Source organism: Nelumbo lutea, chromosome 5 (genome assembly GCF_056320005.1).
Source record: "Nelumbo lutea isolate HS-2025 chromosome 5, American lotus-T2T, whole genome shotgun sequence".
In the NCBI taxonomy this organism is placed as follows: Eukaryota; Viridiplantae; Streptophyta; class Magnoliopsida; order Proteales; family Nelumbonaceae; genus Nelumbo; species Nelumbo lutea.
The window spans coordinates 16,473,718-16,493,063 of record NC_142688.1 but is presented as its reverse complement, the minus strand read 5'-3'; the positions used below and the strand labels follow the sequence as shown (position 1 = coordinate 16,493,063).

Below are 19,346 nucleotides of genomic sequence, written 5' to 3'. Positions count from 1 at the left end.
ATGTTAGTTTGTGAGAAAGTGAAAAGACAAGAGGAAGAACAATAGTCCAGATCTGCTAGGGTTGATCAATATGATAGAACCAACCCAAAAAAAGAGTATTTATATTAAAGGAATATGAATGGACAAATATGTCCTTACAAAAGAATTAAAGAAGCTGTATGATAATGTACATGCCTACTAAAATAGAAGAAAGAAGGATAAAATTACATAACTACCCTCCATCTTCTCTACAACTAGCAATGTGTTGATTCCATGGCAATACAGGAATACTATGGGAGAGTTGAGATTGCTAGCAAGAGACCTGGTTGTCATCGATAACTGGATTCACAGATCTGCCAATGAATTGGCAGACACATCGTAAACAGGGGATGGCTAGAGGAAATATGTTTTGGGGACAGATGGGAAATGGTGATGTAATATTAATGGTGTAATTGTGTGGAAAAAGGAGGTAGGCTACATTGGGTGGCCTAAGTTGGGGATGCTTGGCATCTTTGTAAATATCATTCTTTAGTATTAGTATTTGTATTAGAATTACATCAAAGGAATGTATTACCATTTTTATAATCAATAAAGTTATATTACCTATCAAGAAAGGCACATTTTGTTGTTATTTTTCTGATTTTTTTTCCTTCTTTTGTTTTCTTCATCCAAGAAATCAAAAGCTGAGTTTAGGCTTTCGTTATCCACTGAACTTCTGTTATCCTCATTGCAGCCTGAAGCAGTAACTGATATGAAGCAACGATATGTTGGCCATTGTAATGTAGGGACTGACATAAAACAGGCTAGTTTTCTTGGCCAAAGAGGTAAGCTGGACTAGATTGCATTTGTCTTCCACTTAATTCTGATGTGAAAACTATGTGGACCATATTAAATCTTAAACTAACTTTTCTAAGAAAAGGCCTTCTGTTCTTATTAATATATTCTTTGTTGTACTCTTATGGTAAACAACATTCATGCTATCAACAAAACTACATGCTCTGATACCATGTAGGTTTCAAAAAAAGAAAAAAACAGCTGGGGTCTTTTCTTCAATGCCCTCTTTGCTTAGGTTATTTAATTTCTCACTAAAAAGCTGCCTGGCTAGGTTCCACTTCCACCCATTAAAAACAAAGTGTTCAGTTGGGAGGTGATACACATGAAAAATAGCATGTCTTGTATGCTTCATCTTAGACAATTGCAATGGTCCCTGACCCCATGTGTGTTCTTTGTAGTATCCATACGAGTCAAGCACCCCCTATTGATCTAAATTCCTTTGTGATTGGAATTTTGGATCACATATTTACATTTTTTGGTGAGATATGGTCACCATTGGTGGCAATGCAACGTTATCAAACCATTAACTAGTTCGCAGACTAGTCAGTTGAGGGCTAGACTGACCTCATCACTAACTAGTTGATCAATACTCATGATATGATTCTTTAAGGGCAGAAGTAAAGGCCTGATTCCAAGGTCTCAGACTGGCAAAATAATAGAGAATGCAACAGTTAGACGTAGAAGGAGATTCCAAGCTGGTATTAGGTTTGGATGCACGCAAGAAGCTTAGAAACACGGTCCTTCAGACAACTGCCAAGAGAAATTATGAGCTTAGCAAGATAGCTTGGAGTGCAGTTTAAGTGGGCAAGAAGATCAGCAACTTAAATGGCTGATGCTTTAGCTAAGCAAGAAGTCAATAAGGAGGCTTTGTTTTTGGCTTGTTTGTAGGACTGGCTATGTCTATGGGTTCTCCATCCATTCTTTGGGTTGTCACAATTGCACTCTTTATTTAAAAAAGAAAGAAAAACTCATGATGTGATCATGTAGGTTGACTAGTCGGTTAATAAGTAGTCAACTTAGTATCCATAAAAAATGACAGTCAACATAGTCAACCCCAAAGTAGCTTTAAAGCTTAATTTGTTTGTTTGTATCTTTAATTATTTGAGTCGAAATAGTTTAGAATATGTTTGCATTTTGTTATAGTCAGTTGAGGACTAGACTGACGGCATCAGTAACTAGTCGGTTGATACTCGTGATCTGGTTGCCTAAGACGTCTAAACATTGACTAGGGTGACTAGTTGATTAATGACTAGTTTAACTTAGTATCTATAAAAAATGACAATCAACTTAGTCAACCACAAAATAATTTTAAAGCTTTATTTGTTTGTTTGTATTTCTTGTTATTTGAGATAGTAGAGAATATGGTTGTGTTTTATTATATACTAGCCACTTGATGGATAGACTGACCACATCACTAACTAGTTGGTCAATACTCATTTTGTCGTTGCTTAAGAAATCTAAGCATCAACTAGGTTGACTAGTCAATTATGACTAACCAACTTAGTATTCATAAAAGTGACAGTAAGCTTAGTCAACTTAGTATTCATGATGTTGCTTTAAATATTTGTGATTGAATATGATTAGATGGCAATATATAACATAGAAAAAAGGCATAAAATAAAGGAGTGAAGCAAAGTTCTTTTTTCTTCCAATCAATAGTGTGTTGGAATGGAGTTTCCACAAACAAAGGGCACATCTAACAATCAAGGTTGAACTCTTCTTTGGAAAACAAGGACTGTGATTCACTATTCTAGCCCATCCAGCCTAACTTTTTCTTTTGTTTTCAAAACAAGAACCGTAAATTAAATGCTCAACATCATTCTTTTCTTGCATAATTGTATTCTATATTAACTTATGAGATTGCATTGATATCTTAAATTTAGATCTTTTCTTTATCGATTAATCAGTGTCCAGGCACCAACCAGTTATTGCATCAACTAGAGAAGCCAAAACCCTGTAGTCATCACTTTATTGCATTGAGAACACTTGGTGGATATTCCCATATTATTTGATACATCTTAGTATGGCTCTCTGGATGTTGGGCATCATGTTCTAAGACCATGTGGATGTGTTTGAGATCTTCTGGTCAATTTGCACTAAGAGGAGTGCTAGAGTTTCACGGATAAAAGAAAGTTACTGGAAGTTGTACTGTTGGGTCTCATCATTATTATAGTGGCTTATTATAGAAGAATTAAGGATTTTAACATGGATAGTAAGGATGGATCATGTAGCTTCCTCTTCTATTTCTAGAGAGGTTTCTTTTCTGCTTTGAAATTTTAATCCCCCATTCCAATGATCAATCAAGCTTAACTTTGATGGTTGCTTTTTGAGAAAACCAGGACCAGTGGGCATTAAAGGTATTTTTAGGACAGGATTCATGAAAGGGAACTGCTTGCGATTTATTTTGGTGCAGGAGGAGGTTGGGATTATGTTCAGGTTGTCTTGTCTCAGGGGTTTGCAGTTGATATAAGCTCTGGGATATACTGCAATCTTGGTGTTGGTGGTAATTCTCTCTTTTTCATCCAAACACTCTTGCCAGTCCTTGGTTTCCATCCTTATATCATTCCTATCACTGGACTTGATGTGGTGGCCAGAATACAGTAAGGTTTTGGTTCGACATTTGGTAGGAAGTAGGTCTCTCTTATTGGCCTTCATTCACCTTTCAATTCAACATATCTAGATCTAATTCTACTTGTGTCATTTGGCCAATGTTGCGTGGAGATGGACACGGGAATCGGAATCCAACCCATGTCTGGGAGTTTAACTTGGCAAAGTGAAAAACAGGGACTCATGGATATGAAGCATTAAAATAGTTCATTTATTTTTTTTTTCAAATTCTAACATTATACCTATAAAAATGGTATGCTGCCCTGAAAAGACATGATACCAGAAGGGATTTGATTAAAAAAAACCATCTGATTGTGTGCGTGTGTGTGTGCGCGCGTGTGCGTGTGTGTGCTTTGATCATTACCAAGAATTTCATTAATTTATGAAAAGAATTCAGTGTTATATACGGTACAACTACAATCTAATTGCACCCCCTCAGTTTGGGCTAACAATGCTACCCGCCCACAGTCCACTAAACTTATAAGCTACAATCATTCATCCATTCCCGAGATGGTCCCCAAGTACATTTGAGATCTGTTAGCCCCCTATTTAGCTAACCCATATGCCAAATGGTTACTTTCTCTCTGAACCCAATGGTACATAGCTCCCAAAACTCTAGCAATATGCTTAATTGCCCTCGATATATATCTATGCTGCCAAGGTCCCTAACTCCCTTGCCTGGGCTTACTCAACAATAGTCCTTGAATCTCCTAATACCAATCAGCTCAAGTGCTGATCCCTTCTAATTATCGCAGTCCATGAAGGGCTTCCAATAGTTCTGATCTTATAGAGTAATCGATTTCAATAGGATCTGAGTATAGAGCAGCCGTTGTGTTGTCATTGTATCTAAAGAGGAAACCAAGAATAGAGTGTTGGTGCCAAGGATGTGGACAAGGAAGAGGCACAAAATTGCCAATTTCTAATCAAGTCATTCATCGAGGAGTGGAAAATAGGTAGTGTTTTTTCCCAATGAATAACTTTGATCTTCAAATTAACAATCAAAACCTCTTTTGGTGCAATCTCTGCCTTGAAGATTCTAGCATCTCTCCTCCCAAACTAATCAAATGCTGGCTGCTCTAGTACATCTCCATAATCAAAATCTCTTTATGGTGAAGTTCAACCTTGATATTTAGTAATTGTTTTATAGGAAAAATGGCATCCATTATCGGCATTACCTATTCATTTATGTTAAATAAGCAATTAGATAAAAGGAAATGTTATTTGGAAATGTTCATTAAAGAATCCATGGAGTGCTAGGTGTCTTGTAGCGGTGATTATTCTTGGCCCGGCTCGGCTTGGGCCCACAATATACTATAATATATTTTATTATATATAAATATATAATGCACATAATATTTTTATATGATAATATATTATATATAATAAACTATATATACTTGATATTATATATACACATTATAAATATTATATATATTTTATATGTTATATATGCAAATATATTTTTTATAGTAAATGTTTTACATAGATATAAAAATTTTATCATATAAATGGCATGTGTCAACACATGAGTCAACTCAAATATGAGAGTTTTCCTCATAGGCAAGGGCTCCATTATCTTTCCCAAGCAATGTGGGACTTGGAACAGCATACTACACACTACACTTACTATAAAGGCTAGGCAAGCCAAGCCTTGGAATTAAATGAGGCCCATGCCTTTTTTTTGTACCATAGGCATAAATCCTAGCCAAGCCCAATCTACTATGGGTTTGTGAAATATTTATTTTCATTTATTATACATTATTTAGTTTAAAGTTTTTAAAATAATTAAATTTTTATCGTTAGATGCCATAGACCTGGCCTAAGGCCAACCTGGGCCCAACCCATGATCACCCTTAGCGTCTGACATAATGCTTCATCCACTTAGGATTGTCCGTACAACTTTGCTTCTGTCTCTGATGGCATATATTGGAACTTATAAATTTTTAGGAACCTTAAAGAGGAGGCTGTCTCATTGCTAGTTCACCTAAAACTTCTCTTTCTATTCTCTTGAGAACCTGGCACTTGTCTAAATCTCATAGTCAAGTGGCATGTGCTGCCTATCTCATTTTTCTGTTGTCTAGCTGTATTCATTAATATGGAAAATTGATTCCTTCCTTGACAAAAGATTCACCTCTCAATGGCCCGTCCAGAGGGAGGTTCTCTTTATGGTATCTGGAATGTATTTTGTATACTCTTTGTTTTGTATGTACTGTCACTCTTCTCTCTTGTACCTATACCTACTTTTCTCATTTTCAATAATGTTTTCTTGATCTGGTTACTAATAAAAATGGAGTTGATGATTTAAAGGTGGAACCAGCATTCCTGTACGTCATTTCTTAAACCCTGCAAAGTGTGAACTGTTAAAAGTACAGACATGAAGAAAATTGCTTGTTGCTTCCTGATATCTGTTCACATCTTTATTGTTAGGATATGTTTTGTAAATGCCAGTAGAAGCTGTAGGGAAATTATTCTTATCATTCTTTTTTCTCCTAAATGATAATTTACAGGTGAATATGTTGCCAGTGGAAGTGATGATGGGAGATGGTTCATTTGGCACAAGAGAACTGGAAGACTGATAAAAATGCTTCTTGGTGATGAAACTGGTATGGTGATCTATCTAGCATGAATTAATTCTATTCATATTATCCCTCTGCATGTTATCTTAAGTTACTGTTTCTTTTGGCTAGTTGTCAACTGCATACAGTGCCATCCATTTGATTGCAGTGTTGCAACCAGTGGGATTGATCACACAATTAAAGTGAGTTTGTTGAATAGATCTTTTAAAGTTCCTTTAGTTGAGGATAAATATTGATGATTTTTCCATTTTATAAGTTGTAAAATACTTTTCTTCATTCCACTAATCACTTTCTTATAAGAAAATGGGGTGCATGCGGGGAGAGGTGGAGAAGGTTCAAACCATTCTTTGCCCTTAGCATGTAGCTCCTGGCACTTATCCTAACACAAGGAATAAGAAGGAAGAGTGGGAAGACGAAGAGTTTCTGACCCTTGAGTTTCTGATTATCTTCCATTATATAGATATGGACACCAAGGGCCATAATGCCATCCATGGTAGCTGGAGGTGTCATGGGGCCAGACACTGCAGATGTGCTGACTGTCATGGAAAACAATCAACAGAAGATGCGTCGCAACTGTGAAGCTCTGCTGTAAGTATCTAAAACTTGTGCTACAGTACTGGTATGATAAATGTATTGTACATGGATCAATTTCTGCCACATTCATTAGTTTTTAAGCATAGTAAACTTGAGCAACTTTTATACATAAAGTATGTGAGCCAACATCTAACAATGTATTTTCAATCTCTCCTAAATTCTTCTCTTTTTGCTGTCTTTAACCCTGGAAAGTCTAAAACCCAATATATTAGTACTTGCAAATCCTTGGAGGTTGGATCATCTTTTACACGTTTTTTAAAGGCATGTCTCAGGTGCACCTAGGTGCCCGGGCAAGGTGCATTTTAGGGCAGGGGACTCACCTGCATAGTTTTCAAGGCACCAAGGTGAGGCTAGGTGACAGGGAGGCGCCTTGTTATCAATTTTTTTTTTTAAATAAAAAACATATATCCTAGGGAACTTCCCTAGGTTCCATAACCATGTTTACTTAATAATCACCCATAATTTTCATAAGAAAAGTATAAACTTCATGTTAAAGTATAGAAAATCAACATATTCATGAGAAGAAAAAGAAGAAAGAAATGAAAATGTGTTGATTAGACAAAATCTTAAGTTCTTCCTTACTTTTGGTTCTGGTTTTGAAGTCTTTGATGGTTCAATACAGCAGTTAGCGATGTCTGTGTTGATTAAACCCTAAGAAATAAGAAAATCATAAAAGAGATTAGTATATAAACACACAAAATTAATATTTTAGTTTAATAATGTCTATTTTTTAATTACTATCTCAAAAAAATTAAGACCATAAAAGTATTTTATAACACAATATATACAGAACTGCTTGGTGATTAGGTGAGGTGAGCCTCCAAGGGTGCCTTGTCGCCTAGGCGTCACTTTGACAACTGTGCTCACCTGAACTAGGTGGTCCCTTTCAAAAGGTGCACGTCAGCCCGAGCAAGTGCCTTTTTTAACTATGCTATTTTTTTTGGGTACAATCTCATGTGTTTTATACATTTGTAATGGTTTATCAACTTTGAAATTATCTATTGTTGCTATTTGTACACTAGTATGGTCCATTAACTTTGCAAGGTGCCAACTGAATGGTTGTTAAGGTCTCCAGCTGGTTGTAGCAGAAACTTGGGATCAAATCCCGCCTGCACTAGGGTTGGGGGGGTTATGGGTTTGGTGGATGGCCAACTCCCCAATTGTGTAGCCCCACAGAAAAAATGGTCCATTAACTTCTAAAATAAACAAAAAAAAAAGACCTTTTAAATACTTTAAGACTTGTTTCTCAAATAGCAAACAGGATCTAAAATAGAAAATTTTCCACTAAAGAAGCACTAAGTCAATAAAAATACAACTAATATCTGCTCCCTAATCCTAAAATGGAAAGAACTGTGACTAAAATCACAAAACCAACCCTTTCATATATTCAGGCCAAAGGTTTAGGTTGGGGTCACTGCCCCAAACCACCACTTGGATTTGTTTAGGCTTGCCTCAAGGGTCGTTTATGGAGGAAGATAACTGGTCTCCTAGAATTAGGAATCCAAGATGTTTAACATCATACCAGATACTTGAAGCAATGCAACAAGGAGATAAATAAACACATTGAAAGCTTCACATGCATGAATTATTGAGTGCTCGAAGCACTTCAGTACAATCCACATATTTTGTTTTCACTTTCACAATATGTTTTGTATGTTGTGCTCATGTATTTTAATTTTAGCCGTCGGGCTTTTTAAAACATTTAGTTTCTTTTAAGTTTAGGTTTGCATTTTTTATGTATTACTTATATTTTTTATTTCTTATACACACACAAACACCCATACACACAATTTGCCCCTTTGTTTTGAAAAGATGCATGCCTTGCCTTGTGCATTGGGCACTAGAAGGTCCTTGCACTTTTCTTGCATTTTGTGCTTTTTAAACATTGCTTCCACAAAAATATGTCCTCGAGCTTTGGGAAAAAAGAGATTCCATGCTTGCATTATCTCATGAGGCTGATCTAAGGTGTACCAATTCATCTTAGACTTTTCTTTTCTTTCCCTATCCATTTTTTCTTTTTTTTAATGGATAGGAAATAGTTTATTAAATAAGTGAAAGAAAGTATGTACATGCTTGTGAGGTGACAATTGAACAAAAACATAAAAAAGAACCCAAACCACAAAGCCAATCCATCCTACACTCAAGGTAGTTAGCACTCTGATACAATTCAACTGTGTCAACCCTATTCTAGCCAATGAATCCATGAGAGAATTTGCCAATCTAGGTAACTGCCTATGATCATTTAATGAGTTGGAAAGAGGTGTATAAAAGCAAGGAAGATGGAAGACTGGGAATAGGGAGGTTGAAAGAAAAGAATGTGTCTTGGCTAGGTAAATGGCTGTGCAGATTCCGGAAAGAAACTGAGTCACTGTGGTATTTTGTAATAAAGAGTATCTATAAATTGCACCCAAAGGGATGGGATTTTGGGTCAGCTAGAAATTCCACATTTAAAAGTTCATGGAAATCTATCCCGATTTTGCTCTCCACCTTTTCTCAATATTTGAGGTACAATCTAGTATTTGGCTTGTAGATGAAGTTTTGGGAAGACCTTTGGTGGGGAAAGTCTCTTCTTTGCCAAAAATTTCCTACAATCTACATTCTACAATATCTCCACTTCCAATAACAATTTCTGAGTCTCTCCACTTGCAATAGCAATTTCTGAATCTCTCCACTTCCAATAGCAATTTCATTACTGATTTGGTTTTCATGAATGAAAATGGGTAGTCTTGGAACCTGGATTTAATGAAGGGATTGAGAGATTCAGAAATTGATGACCTAGTCGTTCTCTTAGAAGACCTAAATAATGCATCTTAGGATGCTTATTGTAGATTGGTCTGGGTTCCAAACTCTATTCAACAGTCCACTTGTGGATCCAATTTTTAAATCCCTATACCACCTATCTTAAACGAACCTTTTTCCTGCCAAACCATTGTGGGGAATCCCTGTTCCCCCAAGGGTGAAATTCATCAGTTGGGAAGCTGCCAGTGAGGTTATTAAAACAAATCATGGACTCCAAAGGGAAATGGAGATCATGGTGTCTATTACCTCATGCGTGTGTTTGCTTAAGGGGCTGGAAAAACACTAGTCATCTTCTTTTGATTTGTCATTATGCCACTCAGGTGTGGAAGCACTTCTTTCATCTGTTAGGGAGTGGTTGGGCTGCTCCAACTAATGTTGTGAAATTGTCTATCATAAACCCAACTGCTTTTTGCACTAGAAGGCAAAAAAAAAAAAAGGCAGTGCACAAGGCTGCAGCCTTATGTAGACTTTGAGGGGGGGATAAATGCCAGGATCTTTGAAGACGGAGGGGAGCGTTGATAGGTCTGATAATTGGTGAGAATTGCACATTGGCTTTAGCATGTGATGAGTTCAGAGTAAACATGATGATTTAGAGAGGTTGTCAGATTATTGCAGAGCACCAAATTAGAAATCAACAAAATGTAGAGTCAGAGACATCTGCTGAGCAATGACTGAAATTTAACTTTGATGACTGCAATCTCAGTAATCCAGGAGCATCAGGTGTGAGAGGAGTAATAAGAGACCACAAGAGCAACATTATTTTCAGATTTTCAGGTTCCGTTGGGTATGGAAAGTCACAACAGTTACCAGCTTTGGTAGAAGATCTAAAGTTGATTACCTCCAATGGCTGGACTAATGTATCTTTAAAGGGATATAATAATGTGCACTAAATTGATCTTGGAAACTGTGAAGAGTGTTTTCAGAGTAATCCACCTGTATGTCTGGTTTCTACACTCCATAAGTCCATTAGGCAAAATTTTCATTGTACCTATCAACAGCCAACATGTTATCCAGGTGGTAAAGTAGTGAGTTCCCTGATACTATTCTCTTGTAGTGTACATAATTCCTCCTCAATTGCTTTCTTTCAAATGTGAGATCAATAGCTTTTTCAATTGTCTTAGTTGCAGAAGCAAAAGATAACAAGGGGACAAACTATTTATAGGATATGCAGTACAAGATCTCCTACCTTTATGAAAGGCAATTGGGAGGTCTATGTTGAGAGTTGGAGATGAATCTGGCAATGGGAAAGAAGTTGAACCTTTCCTCTATGTATACGCTACACCGTCAACAAAGAAAGGGACATTTTCAAAGAAAGTAATAGGGGTGAGCATGGGCCGGTTCGTTTCGGTTCCATGGCAGAACCTGGAACCTACCCTGTAGGGGTCGGTTCCAGGTTTTTTGAACTGGAGCTACCCTATGAAGGTCGGTTCCAGGGTCTACCCATGGAACCTGTACTTCCTTTACTCTCCCCCTTCACAAAAAAGACATGTTTTTTAGAAACTTGGTTTTTAATAAATATAATATAGTTTAAAACTTATATTATATTTATTGATTAAATTAGATAACATAATGTGTAGATTATCATTATATGATTAAAAATTTATAAATTAAATTAAAATTTTGTAGATATTACCTTTTACACTACTTATTGTACACATTCAAAAATTAAAATGAAAACTGTTATGTAGGAGAGAAGAATGGAAGAAGAGAGAAGAGAGAACTGAGAGCAAAAGATACTGCTGGTGGCGCAGTTTTTTTAATATATATACTAGGGCAACAACAACTAAAATAAAAAGGAGTAAAAATACAATAGTACCCCTGCGGTACTATACATAGGAAAAAATAACAGTTGTTAACACTCCCCCTCAAGTTGGGACATAGATGTCAATCATGCCCAACTTGTCACATAAATCATGATGTTGTGAGTGGTGTAGTCCTTTTGTAAAGATGTTTGCAAGTTGATCCTCAAAGCCGACATAGGGAGTACAAACTTCCCTTGTGATTCTCTCTGATAAAATGGTTGTCAATTTCGATGTGTTTAGTTGTATCATGTAGCATAGGGTTAGCAGCAATGTTTATGGCCACTTTGTTATCACAGAATAGGGTCATAGGTCTGTCCACTGGAAAATCCAACTCACTCAACAGATTCTTTATCCACATAATTTCAGCCACTCCATGAGCCATTGCTCGATATTCAGCTTCAACACTGGATCTAGCTACCACACTTTGCTTTTTGCTTCTCTAGGTAACTAGATTTCCTCCTATGAAGGTACAGTAACCACTAGTTGACTTTCTGTGATTTAGGGATCCCGCCCAATCTGCATTAGTATACACATCAACTTTCAAATGTATGTGCCTTTGAAACAACAAGACAACACCTGGAAACCTTTTAAGGTATCGGAGGATTCTTTCTGTTACTTCAAGATGAGTGGTCATAGGGGAATGCATGAACTAGCTAAGGACTTCAACTGCATAAGCAATGTCTGGGCGGGTCATAGAAAGATATAACAATCTCCCTATAAGTCTCTGAAACTGTTTCACATCCTTGATAGGTTCACCTTGGCTGTCACCTAAGTTATGGTTAGGATCAATAAGGGAATCAACTGGCTTCACTCCCATTTTTCCTGTATCCTAGAGTAAATTTAGGACATACTTCCTTTGGGAAATGAAAATAACCATTTTTGAGTGGACAACTTCAATTCCTATGAAGTATCTTAGAGGAACTAGATCCTTTACTTAAAACTGTGTGGTAAGAAAACTCTTCGACTTTTGGATTTCATCCTTCCAGTTGCCAGTGATAATTATATCATCAACATATACTATCAAAGCAGCAATTTTACCTTCTCTTTTCACAAACAATGTGTGATCAGATTGACATTGCTTGTATCCTTTCTGCTGAACCACTGCATGGAATTTGTTGAACCAGGCTCGCAATGACTGTTTCAGCCTGTATAAAGGCTTTTTCAACCCACACACCTTTTGTTCATTGCCTTGAGCCTGAAATCCAGGGGGTTGTATCATGTAAACTTCCTCTTCAAGGTCACCATTCAAGAATGCATTCTTGATATCAAGCTGATGTAGATCCCAGTCAAGATTAGCAGCAAGAGAGAATAGAACTCTAATGGAGTTCATCTTGGCAACGGGTGCAGAAGTCTCTGCATAATCAACTCCATATACTTGTGTAAACCCCTTTTCCATTAAACGAGCTTTATACCTCTCCACCGTGCCATCAACCCTATGTTTGACTGTGAACACCCATTTACATCCAACTGGATCATTTCCCTTAGGAAGATCTACAAGTTCCCATGTGCCATTTTTATGAGGGGTATTAATTTCTTCCTTCATAGCATCTGTCCATTCAGATGTTGAAAGAGCTTCAGCCACATTCTTAGGGATAGGGACATTGTCAATGGATGTGAGAAAGGCTCGAAAAGAGGGTGAAATGTTTTCATAGGAAACAAAGTTGGAAATTGGGTGTTTAGTGGTGCACGATCTAACACCTTTCTTGTGAGCAATAGGAAGGTCAAGGTCATTAGCAACAGAGGTATCAATTACAATGGGGTCAAGGACATCAATGGGAACCAAGATACCTGAGTGAGTATGATTCGCCCCCGAAGAGTTTAATGGCATTGGAGGTACAACTTCTGCATTCTCCACAACTCTTGAATTTGGTTGGCCTTTGTGACGACGGAAGAAGACACGAAAAGGAGGAGGATCAGGAAGAGGAGGGAGCTGAACCGGTTTCTCCTCATTCCTACTCTCCCCCCGAGGAGAAACAAGGAAAAAAGGCTCACTCTCAAAGAAAGAGACATCCATGGAAACATAGGATTTTCGAGAAACAGGATCAAAACAACGGTATCCCTTCTGAGTGAAGGAGTACCCTAGGAATATGCGAGGAATAGCACGAGGATCCAATTTTCCACGAGTGGGGGACAAATTTTGGACAAAGCAACGACAACCAAACACACGAGGAGGAATGGGAAGAAGGGGGGCCTTAGGAAAGAGAAGTTGATGTGGGACTTTGCACTCTAACCAACGAGAGGGCATACGGTTGATGAGGTAGGTAGCACAAAGGACAACCTCAAGCCAAAAGCATTTTGTGACATTCATATGTAGTAAACCTTGGGCCACTTCAAGGAGGTGTCGGTTCTTTCTTTCAGCAACACCATTTTGTTGTGGTGTTCGGGCACAAGAGATACGGTGAAGTGAGCCACGTGATGCAAAAAAATTCCGTGAGATCACTATGAAAATTCTCTTTAGCATTATTTGACTGAAAAAATTGGATTTCATTTTGAAATTGGGTGAAGACCATTCGTTGAAAATCTTGGATAATTTTTGGTACTTCTTTCCTGGTTCGCATGGGATATACCCATGTATATCTTGAATAATTATCGATAATGGTAATAAAATACTTGTAGCCACTCTCAAACGTTGAAAATCTTGGATAATTTTTGGTACTTCTTTCCTGGTTCGCATGGGATATACCCATGTATATCTTGAATAATTATCGATAATGGTAATAAAATACTTGTAGCCACTCTCAAATGGTAAAAGTAACAGGGCCCCACACATCAGAATGAACAATGTGAAAAGGAAATTCAGATTTATTATTTTTTGAAAGAAAATGAGTTCTACATTGCTTACTCAATTGGTAAGTTTGACAAGAGAAATTTGAAACGGACACCGTCTTAAACAATTCTGGAAACACCACTTTTAAAGACTCAAAAGATAAATGACCAAGACGACAATGCCATAAATAAACTTGACTCTTACAGGACTGACTCTTAGACTCTATGACTTGAAGACTAGCCTTATTCTCCAGCATGTAAAGTCCATCAACCATACATCCTCTACCAATCGTCCTCCCTGAGGCTAGATCCTGGATCACACAGTAAGAAGGGAAAAAGGTCACTGAGTAGTTTAAGGAATTAGTAATACTACTAATAGAGAACAAATTAATGTGAAATTTCGGAACATGTAAAACATTAGAGAGGGTAAGGCCGAGAGGGAGAGAAATGGTTCCTTGACCATCTATGGTAGTATATGATCCATCAGCTAGTCTCACCTTGTCTCTTCCAGAAAGAAGGTGATAGGTTTGAAAGTAAGAGGATGTACCAGTCATGTGTTTTGACTCTCCAGAATCAATGACCAAGAGAGTGTCAGGGTTATGAGAAGCAACATGAAAAGATGTGGCAGAGTTACCTGATGTAGATGCAAATGAAGTTGAGGGAGGAGCATCCATCTGACGAATTGCTCTACCATAGAGATCTAAATGGTCACGGAAGGAATTTTTAATATCCTCCCTTGGGTCAGATTCAAATGAATGTGTTTGAGTCACAGTATGAATGGGGGGCTGATTCTCATGAGTAGCCATGTTTTCCATAGTGTGTTTTTTTGTACCTTGTTGTCCTGACTTTTTATTCATATCTGAACCTTGCTTCTTATTCAGATCTTAAGCCCATTTCGGCTTCCCATGAAGATCCTAGCATGTGTCTCGGGTGTATCAGGGTTTCTGGCAATGAGTACACCACAATTTGTCCTTGTCATCCATCTTTTTCTGAAGATCCCCCTTCTTAGAAGTATTTCCCCCACCGGTAGTAACACTCCCTTTCGCTGCCAACACAACTGCATCTCCTCCAGAACTGTTCATCATGTTAGGTTAAAGGTTTTGTATGCATTGATGGTTCGGCTGATAAGTGTTCTTATAAGCATGTATTTGAGTTTAAGCTGTTATGTACTGGGCCTGAGTCTGTTTAGTGTTTTAAGTTGTCTGGGTGTCCCATCACTAATCAGGGGCATCCCAGTCATTTCATGTAACATTGTACTGTACTTTAATATAAATAATAGTATTGTCGACTGGGTTAGTTCAGTTTGACATTCACGGCATCTCTTGGTCTTCTCCTTTCTTCTACTGTTTCAGTTACAACACTTCAGCTTTCACATCAAATTCCTTTTGCTTCCTTCTGATTGTACAAGAGCATCAACTTCCTGAACTGATGGAAGATCCTTGCTACCTAGGATCTGGACTCTGATAGATTCATATGTAGGGTTCAAACCATGTAAGAAAGCAAACACTCTCTGCTGGGAGACGAGTTTTTTGTATAGTTTTGCATCTTCATCACACTTCTAGTCCACACTTTGATAATGATCTAACTCCTTCCAGACAGAGGTCAAGTCTGAGTAGTACACAGATAGACACCTCTCCCCCTGTTTACAAGTAGACGATTCTGCCTATAGCTGGTATATTTTTGCATAGTGTTGCAGTTCCGAATATGTTGCTTTTGCTTGTTCCCAGATCTCATTTGCCATTTCAGCCCACATGAAATTCCTTCTTATTTGAGGTTGCATAGAAACTAAAAGCCAAGACATGGCCATGCTGTTTTCCTGGTTCCATCTGTCATATTCAGCACTCCCAGAATGTGGTTCTTTGATTCTCCCATTAATATAACCAATCTTTCCCCTTGCAGTGATGTACAGCTTGATCCCTCTAGACCACTCTAAATAATTTAAACCATCAAGAGGAATAACAGCCATGGGAAAGGATAGATCCACACCCCCACTCGTTCCATTCAGCATTGAGGAAACACCGGATGTAGCAGAATCTTCACCACTCGTGATTTCAGATTCAAAAACAACTCTTAAATGGGGTACACAGCCTTAAAGAAATTCAACACTTGAAGGGAAAAAACACAGGTGCTGTTACAGCACTAACAGGTCATCCCTTGACTTACAAGCTCAACACAAGTGTTGCCACAGTGCATACAGGTCATCTCTTGACCTACGCATCAACAGGACTACTGTTACAGCAAGTATTGGTCACTTTCTCACCTTCAGTTAACCATAAAAGCTGCTGTTGCAGCACACAAAAAGGTCCTCACGACCTACAGTTTCACAGGTATCAGTTGACCCCACAAAAAGGCAAAGAAAGAGGTGCTGATCACTTCACATCCAATCGGCAGGCCTAGTACAGGTTCTGCCCTGGCACACACGACCAGAAGAAAAGGTAAGAGAGAGAAAAAAGTTACTTCAGTGTGTGAGATCTTCAATCAGCCGAACAGCAGATGAGGGCGGCAGATCTGGAAATCTGGTGCGAAGAAGGAAAAAAAAACTGTTCACTCGACTTCTCCTTTCAGATCTGATAGTCCTGCTCTGATACCATGTTATGAAGGAGAGAAGAATGGAAGAGAGAAAAGAGAGAGACGAAGAGAGGAGAGAACTGAGCAAAAGATACTGCTGGCGGCGCAGCTTTTTTAATATATATACTAGGGCTACAGCAACTAATATAAAAAGGAGTAAGAATACAATAGTACCCCTGCGGTACTATACATAGGAAAAAATAACAGCTGTTGACAAAAACAAATGATCAAATCACTTTAAATAACTCAATGGTCAAGTGAGACCATGGCTTTTATAACCATGAATGTTTGGGTCCAAATCTTCACATCCCCAAAAGTATTCTAGGGTTTATTTCAAGGAAAGTTCAGTTTCAAGGCAGGTTCCAAAAAGATCAGTTCCACCAAGGCCAAGCAAGGCTGGTTCATCAGGTAAATTCGGGTAGGGTAAACCCCTAGACCCTGGAACCGGCATGGGTGGGGGTTGGTTTCAAGAATTTGGAACCCGACCCTACCATGTAACTGATTAGGTAGTTTCGGTTCAAGGCTGGTTCAAGGTCAATTCCATTTGGTTCCAGGTAGAACCCACCCGTTTGCTCACCCCTAGAAAGTAACATTAAGGTATGCAAATTCCTGTCCTTTTAGGTTCTAGAATAGGCAAGAAAGACACATTTAAAAGCTTGTTTTTAACTTGTTAGTTGCAAGCCACAAATGATGAATGAAACAAGTATATCCAATCACTATTGGGCTCCATTCGCTTTTGGGAGTTTGAAGGGGGTAAAGTTGGTCAATGAGATTGTGGTTCCATTGACCAACTTACCCATGTTCTTATTTCAGAAACTGGGACTCATGGCAAAATTGATTTTCCCAGAAATGGACCTTGGGATCAACAGAAATGGAGATAAAGTGGGAAACAAAACAAAAAAGGAGATTGACCTTTAAAAATACACAGGCATTTTATCAATAAGATAAAACTTCTTTGCAACTTTCTTATGAGTAAAACGATCAAGTAAATGGTGATTCTTCCATTTAGCTACTCTATTTTGCTGGGGGTATAGGAACAAAGATTGATGACTAATACCATGTCCAATAGGGCCACCCCATTATATTAATTAATCTCATACTCATATATTTTTCTTCCCTTTGTCTTTTAACATTTTTATACATGATATCATATTAATTTTATTACTTCTCATCCACAGGCCCTTTGAACTTCTTGAACGGTTTAGGATGCATGAGTTTGCTGAAGGAACATTTCATCCATTTGAGTGTGCCCAGAGCTAAACCTTATTTGACAGGTAGTAATTTGCACCTAACAACACTCATCCTGATGGAATTGAATATTGTCTGCTACAATTTATGTTGTGTTCTACACCATATAGCTGTAGGCCTGCCATTGTAGTGATCAATCAACAAAAAAGTGACATTTAAATCTAGTGTTTTCTTTGACGATATCAAGAAGCCTTTGGGTCATTATGTACTTTTAAACCTTTCTCAGTTGCGTTCCCATGGTTTAGGCATTTTTCTGAGTTTTTCTTTCTATGAACCCTTTGAAAAAGAACTGCTTTTAGCCTCTGTTACATTGGTGAAATAAAGTTCACATGCATCTCTTTGGATTTTTTGGATTGCCACACCTCAGTTTTGCGTTGGTGAAATAAAGTTTGCCCTTCCTTCTCAAGTTGGCAATATTACAAATAACAGTCCTGAAGTTGGTGATTGGTCAGCCAAACATTGGAAATTACAAGTGGGGCATACTAAAACCTTACCCACTGCGTAATGAAGTGCATCTGGTTGGCTCAGTCTTGCAATAATGATTACACACCTGGGATTGACACCTCCCCCCTCTTTTTTTTTTTTAATTGTAACAGGCTTAGCCTTACGAACTCAAGCTATGGATCAATTGGCTGTTGGGAGTTGAGGTAGGACAGGACTGGTCAATCTGTTCAAAAAGTGGTGGAAATTCAGCCTGCATTCTCTAACCACTCGGGATGGTGGCTGTGGTTATATATATAATTGATGGTAGAATGCTGTCTATAAATAGTCTCAAAGCTTTTGTATAGTTGAGGTTGGGGCTCATAGTCTCCTTGTCAAGCATATAAATAACATGTTGAATCAGTAAAATCATTATCATTTTTCTCATAAGGTGCCTATAAACTAGCAAAACTTGTGCAGTCGTGTTTATTTTGGGGCTGCAAATAGTGTTTTTTGTCTGAATTTAAATACGTATCTGGATCCACTTGAATGCATATCTGAATTTAGGTTTATACCTGCATACTAGTTATTTTGAATGTGGCGCCCATTTACTAAATACTCATGCTCGAGTGTCAGTCGTTTTCAAGTTATTTATTTATTTTTTCTTTTTGTGCATGATATATGATGCCAAAGTTATTTGTATTGTTTCTTTGATAAATAACGAAATAAGTTGTAGTTTATTATATTAACAATTACATGAGATTGAATCCAATTGGTAAGATTCGAAGAAGATACGATTCGAATCCCATTAATTGATCAACTTTGTGTCTGGTTAATATCCAATTCAATTTTGACTCGCTTGCAGCCTTAAATTCAGTAACCTCTACTTAAGGTGCAATTGGACAATTCTTGTTTCTGTTGCTATGTGGGCATAAAAACCCTGATTTTCCGTTTATTGACATGAATGGACGATTATTTGGTCACGCACTTGAATGCTTGTTCATCTTCCATGCAGTGTCATTTCTCTGTTCATGCTACAAACCTATATTATTAAAAATCGGAGCGCTTGCATGCTTGCGTGTTTATAGAACTTGATCATAAATTATAGTAAAAGATTTGGTTTCTTTGAACGGGTACAAGCATGGCCCAAGTC

The 19,346-nt window shown here is 37.8% G+C and overlaps 1 protein-coding gene across 1 annotated transcript in view; it reads left to right on the top strand.

Annotated features, from left to right (window-relative positions):
• The window catches only part of ASG2 (transducin family protein / WD-40 repeat family protein), a 49,623-nt gene extending 30,858 nt beyond the window's left edge, over positions 1 to 18,765 (top strand). The window contains exons 15-20 of the mRNA XM_088945945.1: positions 713 to 803; positions 5,928 to 6,023; positions 6,108 to 6,178; positions 6,457 to 6,584; positions 17,704 to 17,799; positions 18,370 to 18,765. Coding sequence (XP_088802071.1) covers positions 713 to 803; positions 5,928 to 6,023; positions 6,108 to 6,178; positions 6,457 to 6,584; positions 17,704 to 17,785 — 468 coding nt within the window. The 3' untranslated portion in view covers positions 17,786 to 17,799; positions 18,370 to 18,765. The remainder of the gene's footprint in view (positions 1 to 712; positions 804 to 5,927; positions 6,024 to 6,107; positions 6,179 to 6,456; positions 6,585 to 17,703; positions 17,800 to 18,369) is intronic.
• The last annotated feature ends 581 nt before the right edge of the window (positions 18,766 to 19,346 follow it).